General features: G+C 51.8%; 1 protein-coding gene across 3 annotated transcripts in view; it reads left to right on the top strand.

The window, feature by feature from the left end:
- Tpcn1 (two pore segment channel 1) overlaps window positions 1–17,365 on the top strand; it is a 57,145-nt gene that overhangs the window by 17,927 nt on the left and 21,853 nt on the right. For all 3 annotated transcript variants that reach the window (XM_021162094.1, XM_021162092.1, XM_021162095.1), the window contains exons 3-6: window positions 12,415–12,542; window positions 14,886–15,062; window positions 16,359–16,472; window positions 16,944–17,074. In XM_021162094.1, coding sequence (XP_021017753.1) covers window positions 12,415–12,542; window positions 14,886–15,062; window positions 16,359–16,472; window positions 16,944–17,074 — 550 coding nt within the window. The remainder of the gene's footprint in view (window positions 1–12,414; window positions 12,543–14,885; window positions 15,063–16,358; window positions 16,473–16,943; window positions 17,075–17,365) is intronic.

Genomic DNA, 17,365 nt, shown 5'->3' with positions numbered 1-17,365 from the left:
TCCTTTCCTTTCCTTTCCTTTCCTTTCCTTTCCTTTTCTTTTTCTCTTCTCTTCTCTTCTCTTCTCTTCTCTTCTCTTCTCTTCTCTTCTCTCTCTCTCTCTCTCTCTCTCTTTCTTTTTAAATTGAATTTATTGATTGCTTTTAGTATGTATTTACTTGTGCTCGTGTACAAGCACGTGTGTGGCTGGGCTAGGTAGGGCTCACATGGGGGGACCAGAGGATGACTTGTGAGAGTCACTTTTCTCCTTCCACTTGTGGGTTCCAGAGATGGAACTCAGCCTGTCTGGTGTGGCCTCGGGCATCTGTGCCAGTGAGCCATCTTGGTGGGGTCCCACTGTTTGTTGTTTTTTGTTTTTGTTTTGAGACAGAGTCTCACAACATAGCTTCCAGTTGGTGACACTAATTGGAGCTGGCTGGCTGACTGGGTTGGGCTGGGGAGATAGAGTGCCCGGCTGATGTTTCAGAGCTGTTAGTACACGGCTCTGCCTCTTCCTGGTACTGCAGCCTTCACAAAGACAAGGGCAGTCCTTGTACACCTTCCCTGTGCACTTTATATTTGAGATGGAGTCACAGCTTCACCAGCCCCTGGAGTTCTCTAGGGTAAAGAAGAGTCTCTCACAGGTCCATGTGACCATCCCAGAATAGCCTGGGTGAGGTCTGCCTCCCGAGAGCAGCTTGCATTTGGAGCACTGACATCTCCCTCAGCCTCCAGCCTGCATGTATTGTAGTTACAGCATCGGCCTGTGCTGTTTGGCGCCCTCATCTTCCTTCATATCTGAGCTCCCCAACCCTGCGGTTTGGAGACCGCCTGCCATTGCTCAAAGCTCTCTTTCTTTAGCGGAATGCTACAGATTTTCATTTTCTTCTTCGCTTAGCCCTCATGGAAAGTCAGCTGGGTGACAGCTGAACTCTGCCCTAGCTAATGGCCTGGAGCCGCTCCAGGCCACTGGCTGCATCGGCTCGCACTCGTGGGTGGTCCAGAGAAAACATCATATCTTCTCTCTCTGTGGCTCTCCAGGGTCCCCTCTTCTCACGAGCTCGGCGATTCACACTTGGCTGGCCTGCCTCGTGTCATGTGCAATCACGGTCCATCATGCAGACCCTAAAGCGGATCTGGAACCTCACCAAGGCTCGATTTTATTAGTATTGAAGCCACTTGGCCCCTAGGCCAGTCGGTCATTTAAGTCTGTGACATAGTGGGTTTCTTCCCGCGCTCCCCTTCATTTTTATTTGGAGACTGGGCAGTGTCCCAGAATATGGAGGGGCAGCAGAGCCTGGAGCTAGGGATGGCTTGGGACAATTCTTAGGCTGGAGGAAGCTGCGATGGAGGGGCAGGGTGGTGGTAATGGCCACACGGTAGTCAGGGATTTTAAGGTTTCATCAGTTGCCCAGGCTTCTTCTTCAGCCCAAGAAAGAAGTTGATGTGCCAGCTGAACAACTTGGAACAAAGCTGTCAGCATTTGTGTGTGTGTGCGTGTGTGTGCTGAGCCTCAATTCCTCATCTGCCAGATGATCTCAAGAACAGCTAAGTGAGAGAGTCTGCGTGGAGATTAAACGGATTAAACGGGAGCTTCACTGTGTAATCCAGTCACATGGGAAGGCTGGGCTGCAGGATCTTAGGAACAAAGTGTCAAGGTCCTGTCATCAACAAAGTAGCATCATCATCAACGAAGTAGCCACACCGCAGGTGTTGCCCTCATGAGTCCTGAGTCATCGGGCAAGAGCCCTCTCTGAGCCTGGCTCTTCCTCATTCTGACTTCCTCTTAGGGGATGCGAACTGGCTTTATGACTTTTGTTATCCCGGCTGAGCTTCTGAGGATAATTAACTTCCTTGATTCCCCAATCCTTCCCCCAGCCCCCACCCGAAACCCCATGCACTGGACAGTCAGGAGCTCCCTTCTAGGCCTCCAGAGTGAGTTTCTTCATGATGTCTCTATCGGGCCGTTGTCCTATTAGGCAGAAAGGGAAACTGAGGCAAAAAAAGAAAAAGTACTCAGCTCAGGCCTGGTCAACTGACCACCCAGGGTTTCAGCTCCCTGGGGTGCCCATTGCACCCCAACATCCAGGTCTTCTAGGACATAGACTCCCTCCTAATGTCACTTTCTGGAGGTGCCTGTACCAGGGAGGCCACTTTGCCCCAGACTGCTGCTTTTCTGAACAGAGTGGCTTGCAGCAGCCCCAGCCCCAGATGCTGCGGGCACAGCATTCACAGAGCTGGATCCAGGCTACCTTCCTTGCGAATGACCCTGGTAGCCACTGCGTAGGGACTATGTAGATTCTGATAGGACACAGCTGCAGTCTTGGACAGGCTGAGTTTCGAGCCAGTCTGCCTTCTGAGCATGGGCTGTCTGCTGGCCTCTTAAAGAGGCCCAAAATGCCCCTGGTTCTTCTGCACTCCTGTCTGATTCCCTGAGGTGGGTCTCACAGTATTCCAGCTACTTCCAAGTAACCATGGGTCAGGTGTCTGTATAGATGCTGATAGATGTCTATAGGAAGCAGCGGATGGATTAGTGTGTATACGAGCATGCATGTGTGTCTTGAGCCCTTACATGCTTGCGATATTTGTGATATTCTGAGCACTTTGCTAGGCGAGTGCTAGGATAACAAGGGGTAAGTGGTGGGCATAGAGACCCACTTTGGGAGAGCAGGTGTTAACAGGTCCAAGCTGAGCCTCAAAATTCATGGTCTGAAGAAGGTGGTATCATGTATGGATTAGCTAACCACTGGGGTAACAAGACCAGACAACTTTATGCCCAGAATAGTGTTGGGGGGTGGAGTGGGGGGACGTTGTGACTGTGGTTGGTCTCTGATGCAGGCATGCCATGGCAGAAATGGACCTCGTAGCTTGCCTGGGGTAGCGCGAGCATAGATAGGCTTGAAGAAGATGGGCCGTGTGGCTGTGTGTCCTCGGGTGGCTCACTGTTGAGTGGGGAGAGCCTTCCTTGGAAGCCAGCAGCCCAAATCCATATCTGTCAATGGGCCTGTGCGCCGGTCTCCCATCCCACAACCTTGGGCTGTCAGAAGTAACAGAGGAGAGATGAGAACTCAGGCTCCATCTCTGCTGACCTTGGGAAAGTCTCTTTTCCGCACAACAGCGCCCCCATTTTGTGGATGGCGGGAACGCAGCAGCAGAGTCCAGCTCCTGAGGCGGGTCAAGGTATGGCCCCTAGGGGCTCGCTCCTCCAGTGGCCAGCTTCACTGTTGTCAGTCCCCTGCCTCAGCCTTTACCTATTCTCTGTGACTCTCTAAGCTTCTGGGTTTTGGAACTCTCTGTGGCTTTCCAAATACGCCTTGCGCGATGCCTACTTATGCTTCATGCCTGGGCTTCCCACTCTCTGCTCCCCTTCCCCAGTTCTAGAACACACTGCTTGTCTGTTTTCCAAGTACTAGGGTTATAAGACATGTCTAGTGCCTCCTCTTGTGTGTGTATGTTTTTTTTGGGGGGGGGTGCACACTGCAGACAGTTCCACCTGCAACATCAGTGATACTGTTGGTCTCCTTCCCCTGTGTCCCCTCCCTGCCCTCACCCCCCCCCTTTCCAGACTCCCAAGGCCAGCTGTTTCTCTCCTGCTCCCTCCTGCCTTCCCCTTCTTAGATTTACTGCTTTCAACCTTCTGGCCCTTCGCCTGCCAAGTTCTAGGAGGGCAAGCCACACCAATGAATCCCTTTAGATTTGGCTGTTCAATCCCGGTCAGGCGGTTGAAGACAGTTAGAGGTGGTACACTGCTTTATCCTGACCGCTTCTGAGCCAGAATTTCTTCTATAACAGAGCTTGCCCCATGCAGTCGTCCTACAGAGCCTTCTGTTGCTCCTTGGGCCCAAGTAAGCTTTTGGCAGGACTGGCCTTGAGCTGGTGCCAGCCATTGAACTAGAGAGGGCCCTGGGCCCTAGAGACCACCCTGTGTGCCTGGATATGCCTTCAGTAGACACGCTGATACCAGGGATCTACTCTCCACCCCATCTCACAGCCAGTTACCAGAAAGCAGAGGTTTGGAAGAGGGCAGTGTGCCTCCTGGCTTCTCATTCTGCCGGGTTTCTGTCTGGGAGTCCTCAAAGTGCCATCCACCCGGGAGCATCAAAGCGCCATGGCCCCTGCAAACACCCCAGCAGTGCTCTCTACTTTATCCCCACCCCCTCTCTCCTCCTCCAGCTTCGCCCATGGAGTGGGACTCTCAGTGACAACTGGCAAGCAGTTGCGCGGGCTGCTCATTGTCATTCTGGTGGGCTCTGGTTTCCAGCGGGCTCCGAGTGCTTTCTGGGTATTTGCATTTATTGCTGCTGTGCCCGGAGCACAGCTGGCACAGGTCCCAGCGCAGGGTGGAGAAACTGAGGCTCCTCGGAAGAGGTTTACTGTGTGGCAGGGGTATTTTGCCATCGAAGAGGGACAGGCATGCCTGGTGTGCCTTTAAAGAGTGTGGGAGGCCCAAGGGCAGTTTGGAAGGAGAGTTCTGTGGACTTCCAGTTCTTGTCTCATGGATCAGGCCAAGTCATTTGTTGCTACCTTTTGGATCAGAGCTTCTACCAGGGCAGCTTTCAGACTTTTTACCCAGAGCTGCCTCTCCAGGCCTCAAGGCCAACGGGGGCTGGCCTGCCCTGCTGGACGTGTGGAGGCAGAGCCGCCCCTCTCCTGCCCACCCTCTCCCTCTGTCTTCCTCCCTCCCTCCTCGCCTCTCTTCCCCTGCTTTATGGCTGGCATATGGAAGCCATTTCTATTTATCCACAGCACCAGGATGCTGCCTCTTGCTGTGCTCCAGCGAGCGGAATCCTCGGATTCCCCGCAGGGCCATTTCAGAGGCTGCATGCGAAGCAGCCAGCTGTTTGCAGGGAGCGCCTGGGCCCGTTACATCAGCGTTAGAGGCGGCGCGGCCATCTGTGCACGCGGGTCATCCTGGGCTGTCTGAGACTCAGGGTTGGAGGCGGTGCGTGTTCCGCCCAAGTCTGGGCGGTTGTTTTCTGGCCTATTGCTTTCCAGTCCCTGTTTCTCTGTTCTCCCATAACGTTGTGTTCATGTCTCTGGGCCCATGGCCAGGGCTTAGGGATGGGGTTCCCGGGGCAGGGACAACACAAGTCTTTAGTGGTCAAGGTCTTCGTGTCTGCTCAGCCTGATTTTGAAGAGCCCTGCCCAGGGCACCGACAGAGCTGAACGCACTGTGTACCTCTAGGGAACTTTCCCCAGGCTCAGGGTGTCATCTTCCTGGTGGCTGAGTGCCCTGTCCCAGCTACCCAGTCACCTTCTCTGGTTTGTTCCAAACTGTGGGTGCCAGAGAAGGGAATCTGCTTCCACTGCCCACGAAGGTCGGTCCCTGCATCCCTGTGAATTTCTAGCTGACTCCCAGACAAGTGGAAATTCAGAGGCCAAGGGCAGCTGCTGTCCTGAGGAGTCTGAGGAAAGCTAGCCCCAGGACCATTCCCTGATGATGTCATCCTGGCCTCTCCATTGTGGCTCTTGTGGTATGCCTTGCCTCCTGGCAATGCAGGTCACCTGGAAAGTTCTTTCGGACGTGCCAAAGTCCCAGGGGCTGATGGGGTCTTTAACGGTCTGAGTTGGACAGGGCCTGTTACAGCAGTCCATGATGAGAAGCTACACCGAGGTGATGTTTCGTAAGCCCAGCTCTTTTACCTGAAGACCCATCAACTATTTCTCATGGGAGGCTCTTCAGGAGGAGGCTGGGCAGATCCTGTCACCAGGGTCGGTGGGTGCCAGTGTCACGAGGGCTGGGACAGTGCAGCCAGGGATTCTGTAGCAGTTTCAGGGAGTCTGGCCTCAGTGGGATCAGGGGGATAGATCATGAACTGTGTGGTGACATACGGAAGAGCCACAGGGCATTCTCCAGTTTACTTCCAATCTGGCCTGTGTTCATCGAAGCCAGGCCGTGGGATCAGTTCCTCACCTGAATTTGCCGGCCACATGGTCCACCCTCTGAGCTTTGATACATCCCTTGTGCCCTTCCATGGGGTTCTTAATTATCCTTTCCCTGTGGAACACTGCCAAGCCCCTGAGCACAGCTCACACAAGGGACAATAGGCCCTGAGGAGCTGGAGAGACTCCAGCCTCAGAGCTAGGCAGACAAGCAGGCTCAGGCAGGGGGTTGCAGCTTAGACTGCAAGAGGTTTTGGACCCGAAGCCACCAAAACCTCCACATGAAAGGGCTGGGAGGGCCAGTGGCTCCCTGCCCACTACTTATGACCTTTCTGTAATCCCTAAATATCCTAGCCGGCCACCTGCATAGCTGAAGGAGGCTTTTGTGGAATCACCTGGGGCTTCCTTGAAAAGCCCTTCAGTGACCCAGGTTACCCAGAGCCTTTCAGGCCTGTTCTCCCCGCATGAGAGCCACTAACAAGTCCCAGGCCTCGCCAAGGTCTGTGTTGTGTCCTCCACTGCGAAGGGTTAAATGCTCAGATGCACAGAAGAGGGAGGGGGAACTGGGAAGTTGGAACCATGTTTTCCCTTTCTGTGCTTTCTGAAAGGTCTGTCCTGGCTCACCTTTGTATAGATCCACCCCTCTGCAACCCTCAATCTTTAAAACAATACAGAGGGGCCCATTAACGCATACCCATTAACACCCCTGGGTGCTGCCTAGTGCGCTCTGGGTAAATGCTGCCGGGTCCTGCGCCTGGCTCCGTGCCCTTTGCTCCTGGCCACATGTTGTTCTGTGCCCCGTGGGAGTGTGTGATCTTCAGGCAAGATCCCCTACTTCACATCAGTTCTATATAGACTTGTTGACTCTTTATATACTGGGCTCACACACACACACACACACACACACACACATACACACACACACACTCTGTGCTTTGAGGACACCACAGACTATATCGAAGGTCCATGTCCCTGTGTCACTGATATTTGGCCACAGTCTGAGCATTCCTGGGACCATGTAGGGGCCAGAGGTCATGGGAGTTCACAGCAGAGCCAAGGGCAGTCTCTCCGGAGGCAGCAGGAGGGTGGAAAGTTGAAAGACTAGAGAGAATGGACTGCTTAAAGGTCCTTCAGGCAGAAGGTTTCAGAATAACGAGGGGCCAGGATATTGATGGAGAAGAGGTAAAAGGGATAAGATGACATGACGAATGGCCTGTTTAACTGGAGTGTGTGTTGAGAGTAAATGCTTATGGTTTCCCAGGGAGGCAGACACTCTATTTCTGAAGTAGAAGACTAATACCAGCTGGCTAAGGTAGGTGTGTGTGTGTGTGTTGTGCTGTGCGTGTGGGGGTGGGTACACATGCCTGTGCATACGTGGAGAGGCCAGAGGTTGTATTCCAATGTCCTATTTGAGATGTTGAGTCTCTCACTGTACCCAAAGCTCACATTGCCAGCTAGACTGGCTGGCCAGCGAGCCCCCCAGGACCACCTGACTTCCCTGTCTCAGTGCTGGTGTTACAGCCCTGCCACATGCGGCTCTGGGGGGCTTCATGCTTATGCTCGAACACCTTCCCAGCTGAGCTGTCTCCCCCGCCCTGCTGTGGTTTTCTTAAGGTGGTTATGTGGAACTGGGAAGTTGACACACACACACACACACACATATACAAACACACATATATGCATACATACACATAAACACACACGTACACACATACGCACACAAACAGACATACACACAAACACAACATACATACACAAACACACACATAAACACACATACATACACAAACATATATACACACAAACACACACATACACACAAACACAACATACATACACAAACACACACACATATACACAAACACACACATACACATATTCAAATAAATACAAAAACACACAAACATACATACACATAAACACAACATAAACATATACACACATGCATACACAAACACACATACACAAATAACACCAAACACACATAGACACAGATACTCAAACACACCAAACACACACATATACATGCATAACACATACATATACACACAAACACACACACACAAACACACATTTATACACAACACATACATATACACACACACATTTACACACAAACACACATACACATAAACACACAAACACATGTAAACATAAACCACAAACACACACACACATGCACACACACCAGATTTCTCTGATATAGAAAAGGTCTTGGGGCAGGATGTTGAGAGGACAAGATCACAGAAGTGCCTGGGTTGGTTCACAGGAGAGATGGCTCCAGCTGTGGCAGAGCAGAGGAGCCTGTGAGAAGATTAAAGACAGTTAACAGCCTGAACTATACAGAGCGAGTTCAAGGACAACCAAGGCCACACAGAAAGACCTTGTCTGGAAAAACTGTGAACACACACACACACACACACACACACACAAAGACAATTAAACTGACACATGTACCTTTTTTATACAGTATTTGGTGCTTGTTGGCAGTGGCCAGACAGGAAGGGTTTGAAGCTGGAATCTGTGTGGAATCTTCTTTTTTTTTTGATCCTAGGGGCGGGCCCATCAACTTCCTGAGGCCCCCTCGGCCTGTGTTGATTCAGCTGTTGCCTGTGCAGTTATAGGCCTAGGACAGTACACTCCCATTCTGCCTCCTCGCAGCCCCCCNCCCCCCCTCGTGCTCCTCTGCTAGCCCGTGTTCCCCAGGAACACCCCAAGAGCCTCATCGTTGGTCCTCTGATTCCAGACAGAGTTTCTCACATCTGGACTCGGTGCCAGGTGTCGAAGTGCAGAAGGCGATGCTCTCCCTAGTGAGGAAGAAGCTACTCAGTATCTGGTGTTCAGGCCAGGCCCTGTAGGTGTGTGGCCATTTTAGTGCAAGCTAGACTGGCTGGTGGACTGTGATTCACGAGGCGAAGGGAGAGTGGCTCATGTGTGCTAACAGTGTTACTGTTCTCTTAGAGCCGAGCTGCTAGGTTGTGTTGTTAGAGGGCCTCTGTCTGGGCACAGTCGGCAGGGTCGGAGTTTGGAGTTGTTTCTCTGGCTACCTGCATCTGCCTGCCTGCTTTTGTTGGTTGCTTTGTTACTTTGTATTCTGTTTTGTTCCTGTTGGTTTGATGGCAGCACTCGGGGTGGGGGGAAGGGGGGGTGGGGGGGTGGCTCAGGCAGCCAGTGAGAATGGAGAATGATTCTTCCTGGGAATTTGTTTGGCGGGTTTTATTTCCTCCTTTTGGAGGCAGGGTCTCACTGTAACCCAAGCTCGTTAGGATCTCCCAGCCCCAGTCCCCAAAGTACTGGGTTTGCATGGGCCAGCCACCGTGCCTGGCCTGGTTTGTGCTTAGGAGGTTACACTTGTGACTGGTCACCTGACCTCTAGTATTCATTTACATTGAAGGAGCAAGCTTGCTCCACCGCCTGGCGCTCTGCAGCTGCACTGGAGTCAGTATCACTGGAAGTGGGGGCGGACACTGGATACTTGAGGACACAGTTACAGGGTGGAGTATACTCAGTAATCCAGAACTGACTGACTAGCCAAACAGCAGGGATGCATTTCAGACTGCATAGACTGAGAGGCAGGCAGATGTGCAGACCGGACAGAACCTCTTACAGAACATTGTAAGGCTTGCAGGGACATCAGGCAGGGTGTTGGCTGAGTGATTCTCTGCAACCAGACAGGAGACAGAGGAAGCCATGGCTCTTTCAGTCTTTTATTTAGATTTATTTATGTATTTTTGGTTTTTCAATACAGGGTCTCACTCTGTAGACCAGGCTGGCCTTGCATTCAAAGATCTGCCTGTTGGGATTGAAGATGTGTGCCGCCACCACCACCACCTGGCTTCATTTTTTTCATCCTTTTAGTTTAGTTTAGTTTTTGGGTTTTTTTTTTAGATTCATTTATTATTATGAATAAGTACACTGTTGCTGTCTTCAGACACCAGAAGAGGGCATCAGATCTCATTACAGGTGGTTGTGATCCAACATGTGGTTGCTGGGATTTGAACTCAGGACTTTCGGGAGAGCAGTCAGTGCTCTTACCCGCTATCTCGCCAGCCCTAGTTTAGTTTTTTATGGTTCTGGGGATTGACTCCCGGCCTCATGCACAGTATGGTTGTGCTCTCCTGCTGAGCTGTGCTCTTGGCCTACTTGCTTTTAACTTGTTTGTTTGAGACAGCATCTTGCTATGTCTGGACCACTTTTACTTTTGACGTATGTATGTATGTATGTATGTATGTACCTATCTGTCTGTCTGTCTGCTCGTCCGTCCACCCATTCATCCATCCATCTGAGACAGAGTCTTGTCACAGCCCTGGCCGATGACCTTGCTATATAGACCAGGCTAGCCTTGACCTTAAAGGGATTCACCTCCCCTTTACCTCTGAAGTGCTATGACTAAAAGGCATGTGCCATCAGACTAGGGTTATTTTTTAAACTCCTAATACGTGTTTATTTACTGTGTCTGTTTGTACATCGTGCACATGTGGAAGTTAGAGACCAAGGTGGGGATCAGTTCTCTCCTGGGGTGGGGGTGGGGGGTCAAATTCATGTCCTTAAGCTAGGCAGCAAGAGCCTTACCCTAACCCTCTGGGCCCTCTCTCCGGTAGATCCTACATTTTATTCTGAGGTAGAGATTTCAAGTCTGGGATGGATTTGAACTCTGTAATTTGTAGTGCTCCTGCCTCACAAAGCTGGGACTCCAGGTTGTGCTACCCGGCCACCACTCCCCCCCACTAGTTTAACAACTTCAACAACAACTTCTTCTTCTTCTTCTTCTTCTTCTTCTTCTTCTTCTTCTTCTTCTTCTTCTTCTTCTTCTTCTTCTTCTTCTTCTTCTTCTTCTGATTTATTTATTACATGTAAGTACATTGTACTTACATGTACACGGTAGCTGTTTCCAGATGCACCGAAGAGGGCATCAAATTTCATCATGGATGATTGTGAGCCACCATGTGGTTGCTGGGATTTGAACTCAGGACCTTCTGATGAGCAGCCAGTGCTCTTAACCCCTGAGTCATCTTTGCAGCTCTCGTTTAACTTCTTGATGTAGCTGCTTCTTTCTCACAAGTGTGCATAGACATAAAACATGCTGTTGGGCTGAGAGTGTAGCTCAGCGATAGAGTGCCCACAAGGTCCTGGGTTCTACTCCTCACACCTCTAGAAACACAATTGTCAACCTCTGCATTTTAAAACATGTATGTTTTAGTGCATGTCAACAGTAACTTCTGTGCGGTTTTATAAATTTGTGGGGTGCGCCTTGTGGATGGCCGTACCCAGTGACCCTGGCCTGCATTTCCAGGTTAGAGAGAACTTGGGACCCAGGGACCCCAGCAGTCCCCGGCCTCTTCTGTCCTAGCCTGTGCGAATAACTGTACCTAAATACCGGGTTCCTCCTATTGAGAACTCGTTTGCTGTGGCTTATGGGGAACCAGATTGTCATAGATTAATTTCTCCTCCGTAAATTAACCGTGTGGGACTCACTGCCCCGTGTTCACATTCACGGAGGGGGAATCAGGAGAGATGGAGGATTGTGACAAGCCAGGCTAACAAGCTTTGGAAGTCAAAGGGACCCTGTTGGTTGACCCTTCTGAGGCAGCCAGGAGCACCGAAAGAGCTCCTCTTTCCCAGCTGACCCAGGACAGGTGCCAAACTCAGCTCCAGTTGGCTGGCTCCAGTGCTCGCCCATGATCCCTGGGCTCTGCCAGCAAGCCCAGGTCAGCTGCCTGTGAGCCAGAGCTGCCTCTGTCCAAGCCAAACACTGTGGCCGAGGGTGGGAGCGGGAGCGGGCACTGTGCCGGAACAAAGCAGCCCAGGGTTCTGGGAGAGGTGATCAAGTGTGGGAGCAAGAAAGCAACAGATGGTCCTGTCCGTGCCCTTCCCTCCCTCCGCCCCTCCCCCCAGGGGAAAGGGGAGGACTCACTGTGGTTAAATGATTGACTCAGCCGGATTGCCACAAGCTTCCAAAAGTCAAAAATCTGTGCAGTAAGCCCTCCCTTCTGACCGCCCTCAGTCCTCATAGACAGCCAGATTCTTTCTTGTTTTTTTTCCTGCGTTTTTTTTTCTAAATATATATAGACATGTGTAGGTTTAGCCTTCCCCTCCCCCCACTCCCTCTGGTCTTTTGTACTTCTTTTTATTTTTTAAGAGTTACAAGTATCTGTTTATTGAAGGGGTTGGCGTGTCTTCACGCCCCTCCTCCCACCATGGGAGCCCCAGGGAGTGAACTCAGGTCGTCCAGCTTGGTAAAAAGCACCTTTATCCGCTGAGCCATCTTGCTGGCCCATTTTTTTTTTTCTTCTTATTTAAGAGAAAGTATTTTTGACCAGCTTCCCTGATGCTTGTTGCTAGAAATACAGATTGGCACATGGACGGACTGACCACCCACTGGGCCCCCACACAGACAGCAGAAGACTGTGCCACATTGGGCGTAGCCTGATCATAGGAGACCTCAAAGTCCACCCCTACAGTGACACACTTCCTCCAACAAGGATTCAAACTATGGGGGCCATTCCTATTCAAACCACCACGGCTTCTGAGTTTCTCCCCTCTCCTAACACAGATGGAGGCAGCCACAGCGTCCACAACTCCCAGGTCCCCAGTCTGGTCTCCAGAGCGGACAGCCCCCACTCCAGTCCCACCGGACACAACTGGGAGATGAATTATCAAGAGGCGGCAATCTACCTCCAGGTGAGTGGGTCTGGGTCAGTGCCTGGGGGGAGGCCCTGGAGGCTGGAGTGAGGGGGAGGGGCACGCTCAGCACAGCAGCTTAGAAGCCAGGCTGGGCTCTGCTTAGTCGTCCCTGCTCTAGAGAAGAAGCGGGGGATGGGGGAGGATGGGGGAGGGGGGGAGGGGGGGAGAATAGTCCGGGGATGGGGAGGGGGAGCTTACCTGGTTGTGCCATAGGAATTTGTGTGCCCGGTCCTCCTCTGAGCCCCATTTGTGGCTGAGTCTGCTCTAGGTCCCCAGTCTGTCCCTTCTGTCTTCCAGAACCACACACAAAGATCTAGTCAGTCCTTAGGGAACATTTTATCTGCGTTGGATGGTAGCAAAGGGTTGTTTATGCAGTGGGTGGCTCCAGGGTCTGGTCTCCTTACATGCCCTGTTGCTGTTGTCTGGACTGATAGTTCATGGTTGTTTTGGGGAGAGGGGTTTTTGTTTTTTGTTTTGTTTTTTTTTTTTGTTTTGTTTTGTTTTTTGTTTTTGTTTTTGTTTTTTTGAGAAGGGTCACTTTATGTAGTCTGGAACTCACAGAGATTCCCCTGCCTCTGCCTCTTGAGTGTTGGGATCAAAGGCATGAGCCACTATGGCTGGTACTGTTTAGGGATTTTTTTTTCTTTAAAGCGGTACTTTTCTTTAAAACTATTACATGCTTGTTAACATAAATTCAGATAGTCTCAGGCAACATAATTTTCTCCCTTTTGTTTAAGAAACTGTGTCTCACTGTGTAGCCCTGGCTGCCCTGAAACTTGTTGTGTAGACCTGGTTAGCCTCAATCTCACAGAGCCCTACCTGCCTCCGCCTCAGGAGTGCTGGGATTTCAAGTGTGCGCCCACCTCCTGCAGCCTAGGAGAAGGCCGGGTCCCTGTGTATGTGGGATGCCGGCCCTGGGTGGCACATCAAGGGTGGCAGCTGCCAGTGGCTCCCTGTGCTTTTCTCTTTGACTGTTAACTTTCTCTCTTCATCCCAGAGAACCATGAGTGTAGAGGTTCTGGTGCCCTGGAGACTTGAACCCCAGAGAGCAGAGGCCTGGGGTGGGCGGTCTGTACACAACCCAGAGCTCTGTTTAGGAGCTGAGTTAGATCTTCCGGTGTGGATGCTCAGCCGGTAGAGAGAAACGACCCCTACCGGCCATCCCCTGGGCAGTTACAGATCCTGGAGTTGGAAGCCGAGCCTCCTATCAGGCAGTCTCCAGCCACACCTTCTCCCCCAGCTGTTGGTTGGAAAAATTGCACAAGAACTGCATATTTTTAGTAATCTAAAGCAGAAGCTTCCATGCCCCCGAGGCCGCCGTGAGATGGTGGGAGACTCCGCCCTGCTCAGACCATGGGGCTCTTCTGCGGCCTCCCCTGGGCACGACCTGCCTCTGCTTCCTCCGTCTGGTCTGGGCTGCGGTTTGTCTTCTGTGACTGGCAAGGGCAGCAGAAGTGTGCAGCTGCAACTGAATCTCCTGTCAGCTCTGGCCATGGCCTCCTGGGAAGGGGAAGAGGGTCATGGGGAAGGACGGGGAAGACAGGGCGCCCCCCACCCCACCCCCACCCCTAGTGTGAATGCTTTTCCACTGCATTCCCCGATGTGGGAATCTGTCTCGAAGCCTTTTCTCCAGGATGTTGAGCCACCGAGGTGTGTGTGAATGAGTGAGGTACAGCCTCGGTACTGTGGCATTTGCGGTGCATTGCTCCTCGTGGGGGGCTGTTGTGTGCGTCACAGAACACTGAGGGGCGTCCTGGAGTCTGTCCAAGGTGAAATTGGGGTGCTGTAGTCTCTCTCCCACATAAAAAATCCCTAAGCAAGGAGCTAAGTGTACACAGGGTGCAACAGAGGCTCTACTGGTCAGGGCTGTGCTACAGGAACCTCACTGGGAATGGCTCCTCCCAGAGGATACTATCATTCACTGTCCCATGGCCACAGTTTGGTGTGCCGGCCATCAGAATCCTGGCATTAAGTTCCCATATCTTTGATCTCCGGGAAGCTCCAGCCTGGTCCTGTTCACCACTGTGGAGGAAGGCGGGGGAGCTTTACCCTGCCCGCAGAGAAGACTGAGGAAGGAAGCCTAGGTCAAGCTGCTAGTCTGGCCTATGCATAGACTCTTCATGCCTAAGAATTTACCCCCTGCAGGGATCAGACAATTCTCGGAGCCCTCCTGGTTGGGCAGGTTTAAGCAGCAGCTCCTGGGCGGGCAGCAGGCAGAGGCGGGGCTAACCTGTCTACCCCTTGAGCCCAGTGTGACCCTCTGTGACCAGCCCCACTTTCTGCCCTTGCACCTCCTGGGCACCTCTGTGCTCCTGTGCTCAGGCTCTCCTGTCTTTGTAGGAAGGTCAGAACAACGACAAGTTCTTCACCCACCCCAAGGATGCCAGAGCGCTGGCGGCCTACCTCTTCGTCCACAACCACTTCTTCTACATGATGGAGCTGCTCACGGCCCTGCTCCTGCTGCTGCTGTCGCTGTGCGAGTCCCCCGCTGTCCCCGTGCTCAAGCTGCACACTTACGTGAGTGCCCCGAGGAAAAGGGAGCCATGATGCCCCTGTCAGTGATTTCAGGGGACCTAACGCGGAACGTTCCAGAAGCACAGAGAGGAGGTCCTCCCTGCTCCCAGCCGGAGTGGGTGCGCTTCCGTTTCCCAGTGACTCTGTGGACAGGTAGGGGCCTTGCAGAGCTCACTCAGAGGCCTGTCTCACTGGGCTATGCTGTGGTCCCGCCTGGGAGAGCCACAGCCCACGTCGGTGTGGATGAAGCCCCACTACTGGTCTTCCTGGGATCACTGTCCTCTGTCCTTTGTTAAGAGAGTTGGCTGTTTATATGTCCTTCTTTCTAAAAGAAATTAGTTACTATTAGCCTGTGTGTGTGCATGTGTGTATCTGTGAGTGTCTTTGTGTCTATGTGTGTGTCTCTGAGTATCTGTGAGTGTCTGTGTGTGTATCTCTGAGTATCTGTGTCTGTGTGAGTGCATTTGTGTAGTGTGAGTGTCTGTGTCTGTGTGAGTGTGAGTATCTGTGTGTGAGTATTTGTGTGAGTGTCTCTGTGAGTAGGTATGTCTGTGAGTGTATGTGTGTGTGTTTCTGTGAGTGTCCATGTGAGTGTATCTGTGTGTGTCTGTGTGAGTGTCTTTGTATGTGTGTGAGTGTCTGTGTGTGTCTGTGTGTGAATATGTGTGTTTGTGTGAATATCAGTGTGTACATGTGTGTGTGCATGTATGTACATGTGAGTATGTGTGTGTGTGTGTGTATGTATACCTGCACTCATGCCATGGCATATGTCAGAGGACAAGCGTGGAGTGGGTTCTCTTTCTGTCTGTGTATGGGTTCAGAGGATGGAATGCCGGTGTCTTTACCCACTGAGCCATCTCCCCAGCCCTCGCAGCCGACTTAGATGGAGATGACAGTTACGCTGACAGTTACATTTGGAGTCTTTTGCCTTCTTTTTGTTTTTAATCCCCAGTTTTTGTTTCCTGGATGCCTTTTGTGGGTTGTTTTTTTTTTAAATAAGTACTGCACAGTTCTCCCCAGAACAAGAATTTCTTTTTAATCTCTTAGAGTCTTAGACTCCTTCCTTCCTAACTTTATACTATGTGGGTCTGCATTTCTGTCTCTTGAATGTCAGGTTTATTCTTAGCTATCTGGGAAAATCTCTGTCTATAAAGCCTTCTCTGGCATCTTGAGGTTTGGTAGATCTCTCTCTCTCTCTCTCTCTCTCTCTCTCTGGTATTTGTGTGTGTGTATGTGTGTGTGTGTGTGTTTGTGCATGTATGGTCTCCTTAAAGATGGTTCTCACCTCTGTGGCTGCAGGTCCACGCCACGCTGGAACTCTTTGCCCTCATGGTGGTGGTATTTGAACTCTGCATGAAATTGCGGTGGCTGGGCTTCTACACGTTCGTCCGGCACAAACGCACCATGGTCAAGGTAATACATCTATCTGTCCATCCCCCTGCCGTGATTCCTCCCAGGTCCCCTTCACATCTGTCTACGGTTCCATTCAAAATCTCCTCAGCCCCAGCGTATGCTTGGGAGTGTAGCCCAATGAGATGATTTGTGTATGCCAGAAACCTGTAGGGTCACATGGTTCTTCCATATCCTCAAATGAGTAGACCTGGAATGAACTGAGTCCCGAAGGGCTTCCTGGTGCCATGAGGTGGTTGGGGAGAACATCGGTGGGCACCCAGGGTGGTGTTTCACTGTCAAGAGGACCTGCATACCAGCTTCATCTCAGGCCACGTCTCTGTACTGGCCGCAGGAGGGCTCACTGTTGCTGTTGAGAGAGGCGGAAATGGAAAGAACCCTGCTGGTCCCCCGTGGGCTGTGTTCATCAGTGTCTGCTCTGTGCGTTGGAGTCTGGGTCAGGGAGCTAACCGTGTCCCAACCTGTCATCTCCAGACGTCCGTCCTCGTGGTGCAGTTCATCGAGGCCATTGTGGTGCTGGTTCGGCAGACGTCCCACGTGCGGGTGACCCGGGCACTACGCTGTATTTTCCTGGTGGACTGTCGCTACTGTGGCGGTGTGCGGCGGTAAGGCCTGAGGCTGGGTAGGCCTTTCTGGGGACTGCAGCCCTCCTCACTATGGCCCAGGGTCCTCCCATGTCTGCGTGTGTCATCTTCTCAGCTCTGTCCTGTAGGTTCCTCCCACCCAGTCCAGAGCCCTGAGCCCAGAGCTGACCTGATATAGAATTAAACCCATCTGTAAAGATTCCATCTGGTTACTTGGTCAGGGACTTGCTGATGGCAGGGAATTCATCCTTTGTGCCCAAAGTTAGAAAAAACTCTCCTGGGATTGGGTAGCTTAGTATGTGTGTGTGTATG

This window comes from Mus caroli, chromosome 5 (assembly GCF_900094665.2).
Source record: "Mus caroli chromosome 5, CAROLI_EIJ_v1.1, whole genome shotgun sequence".
Classification (NCBI taxonomy): Eukaryota; Metazoa; Chordata; class Mammalia; order Rodentia; family Muridae; genus Mus; species Mus caroli.
This window is presented reverse-complemented; position numbering and strand designations above follow the sequence as displayed.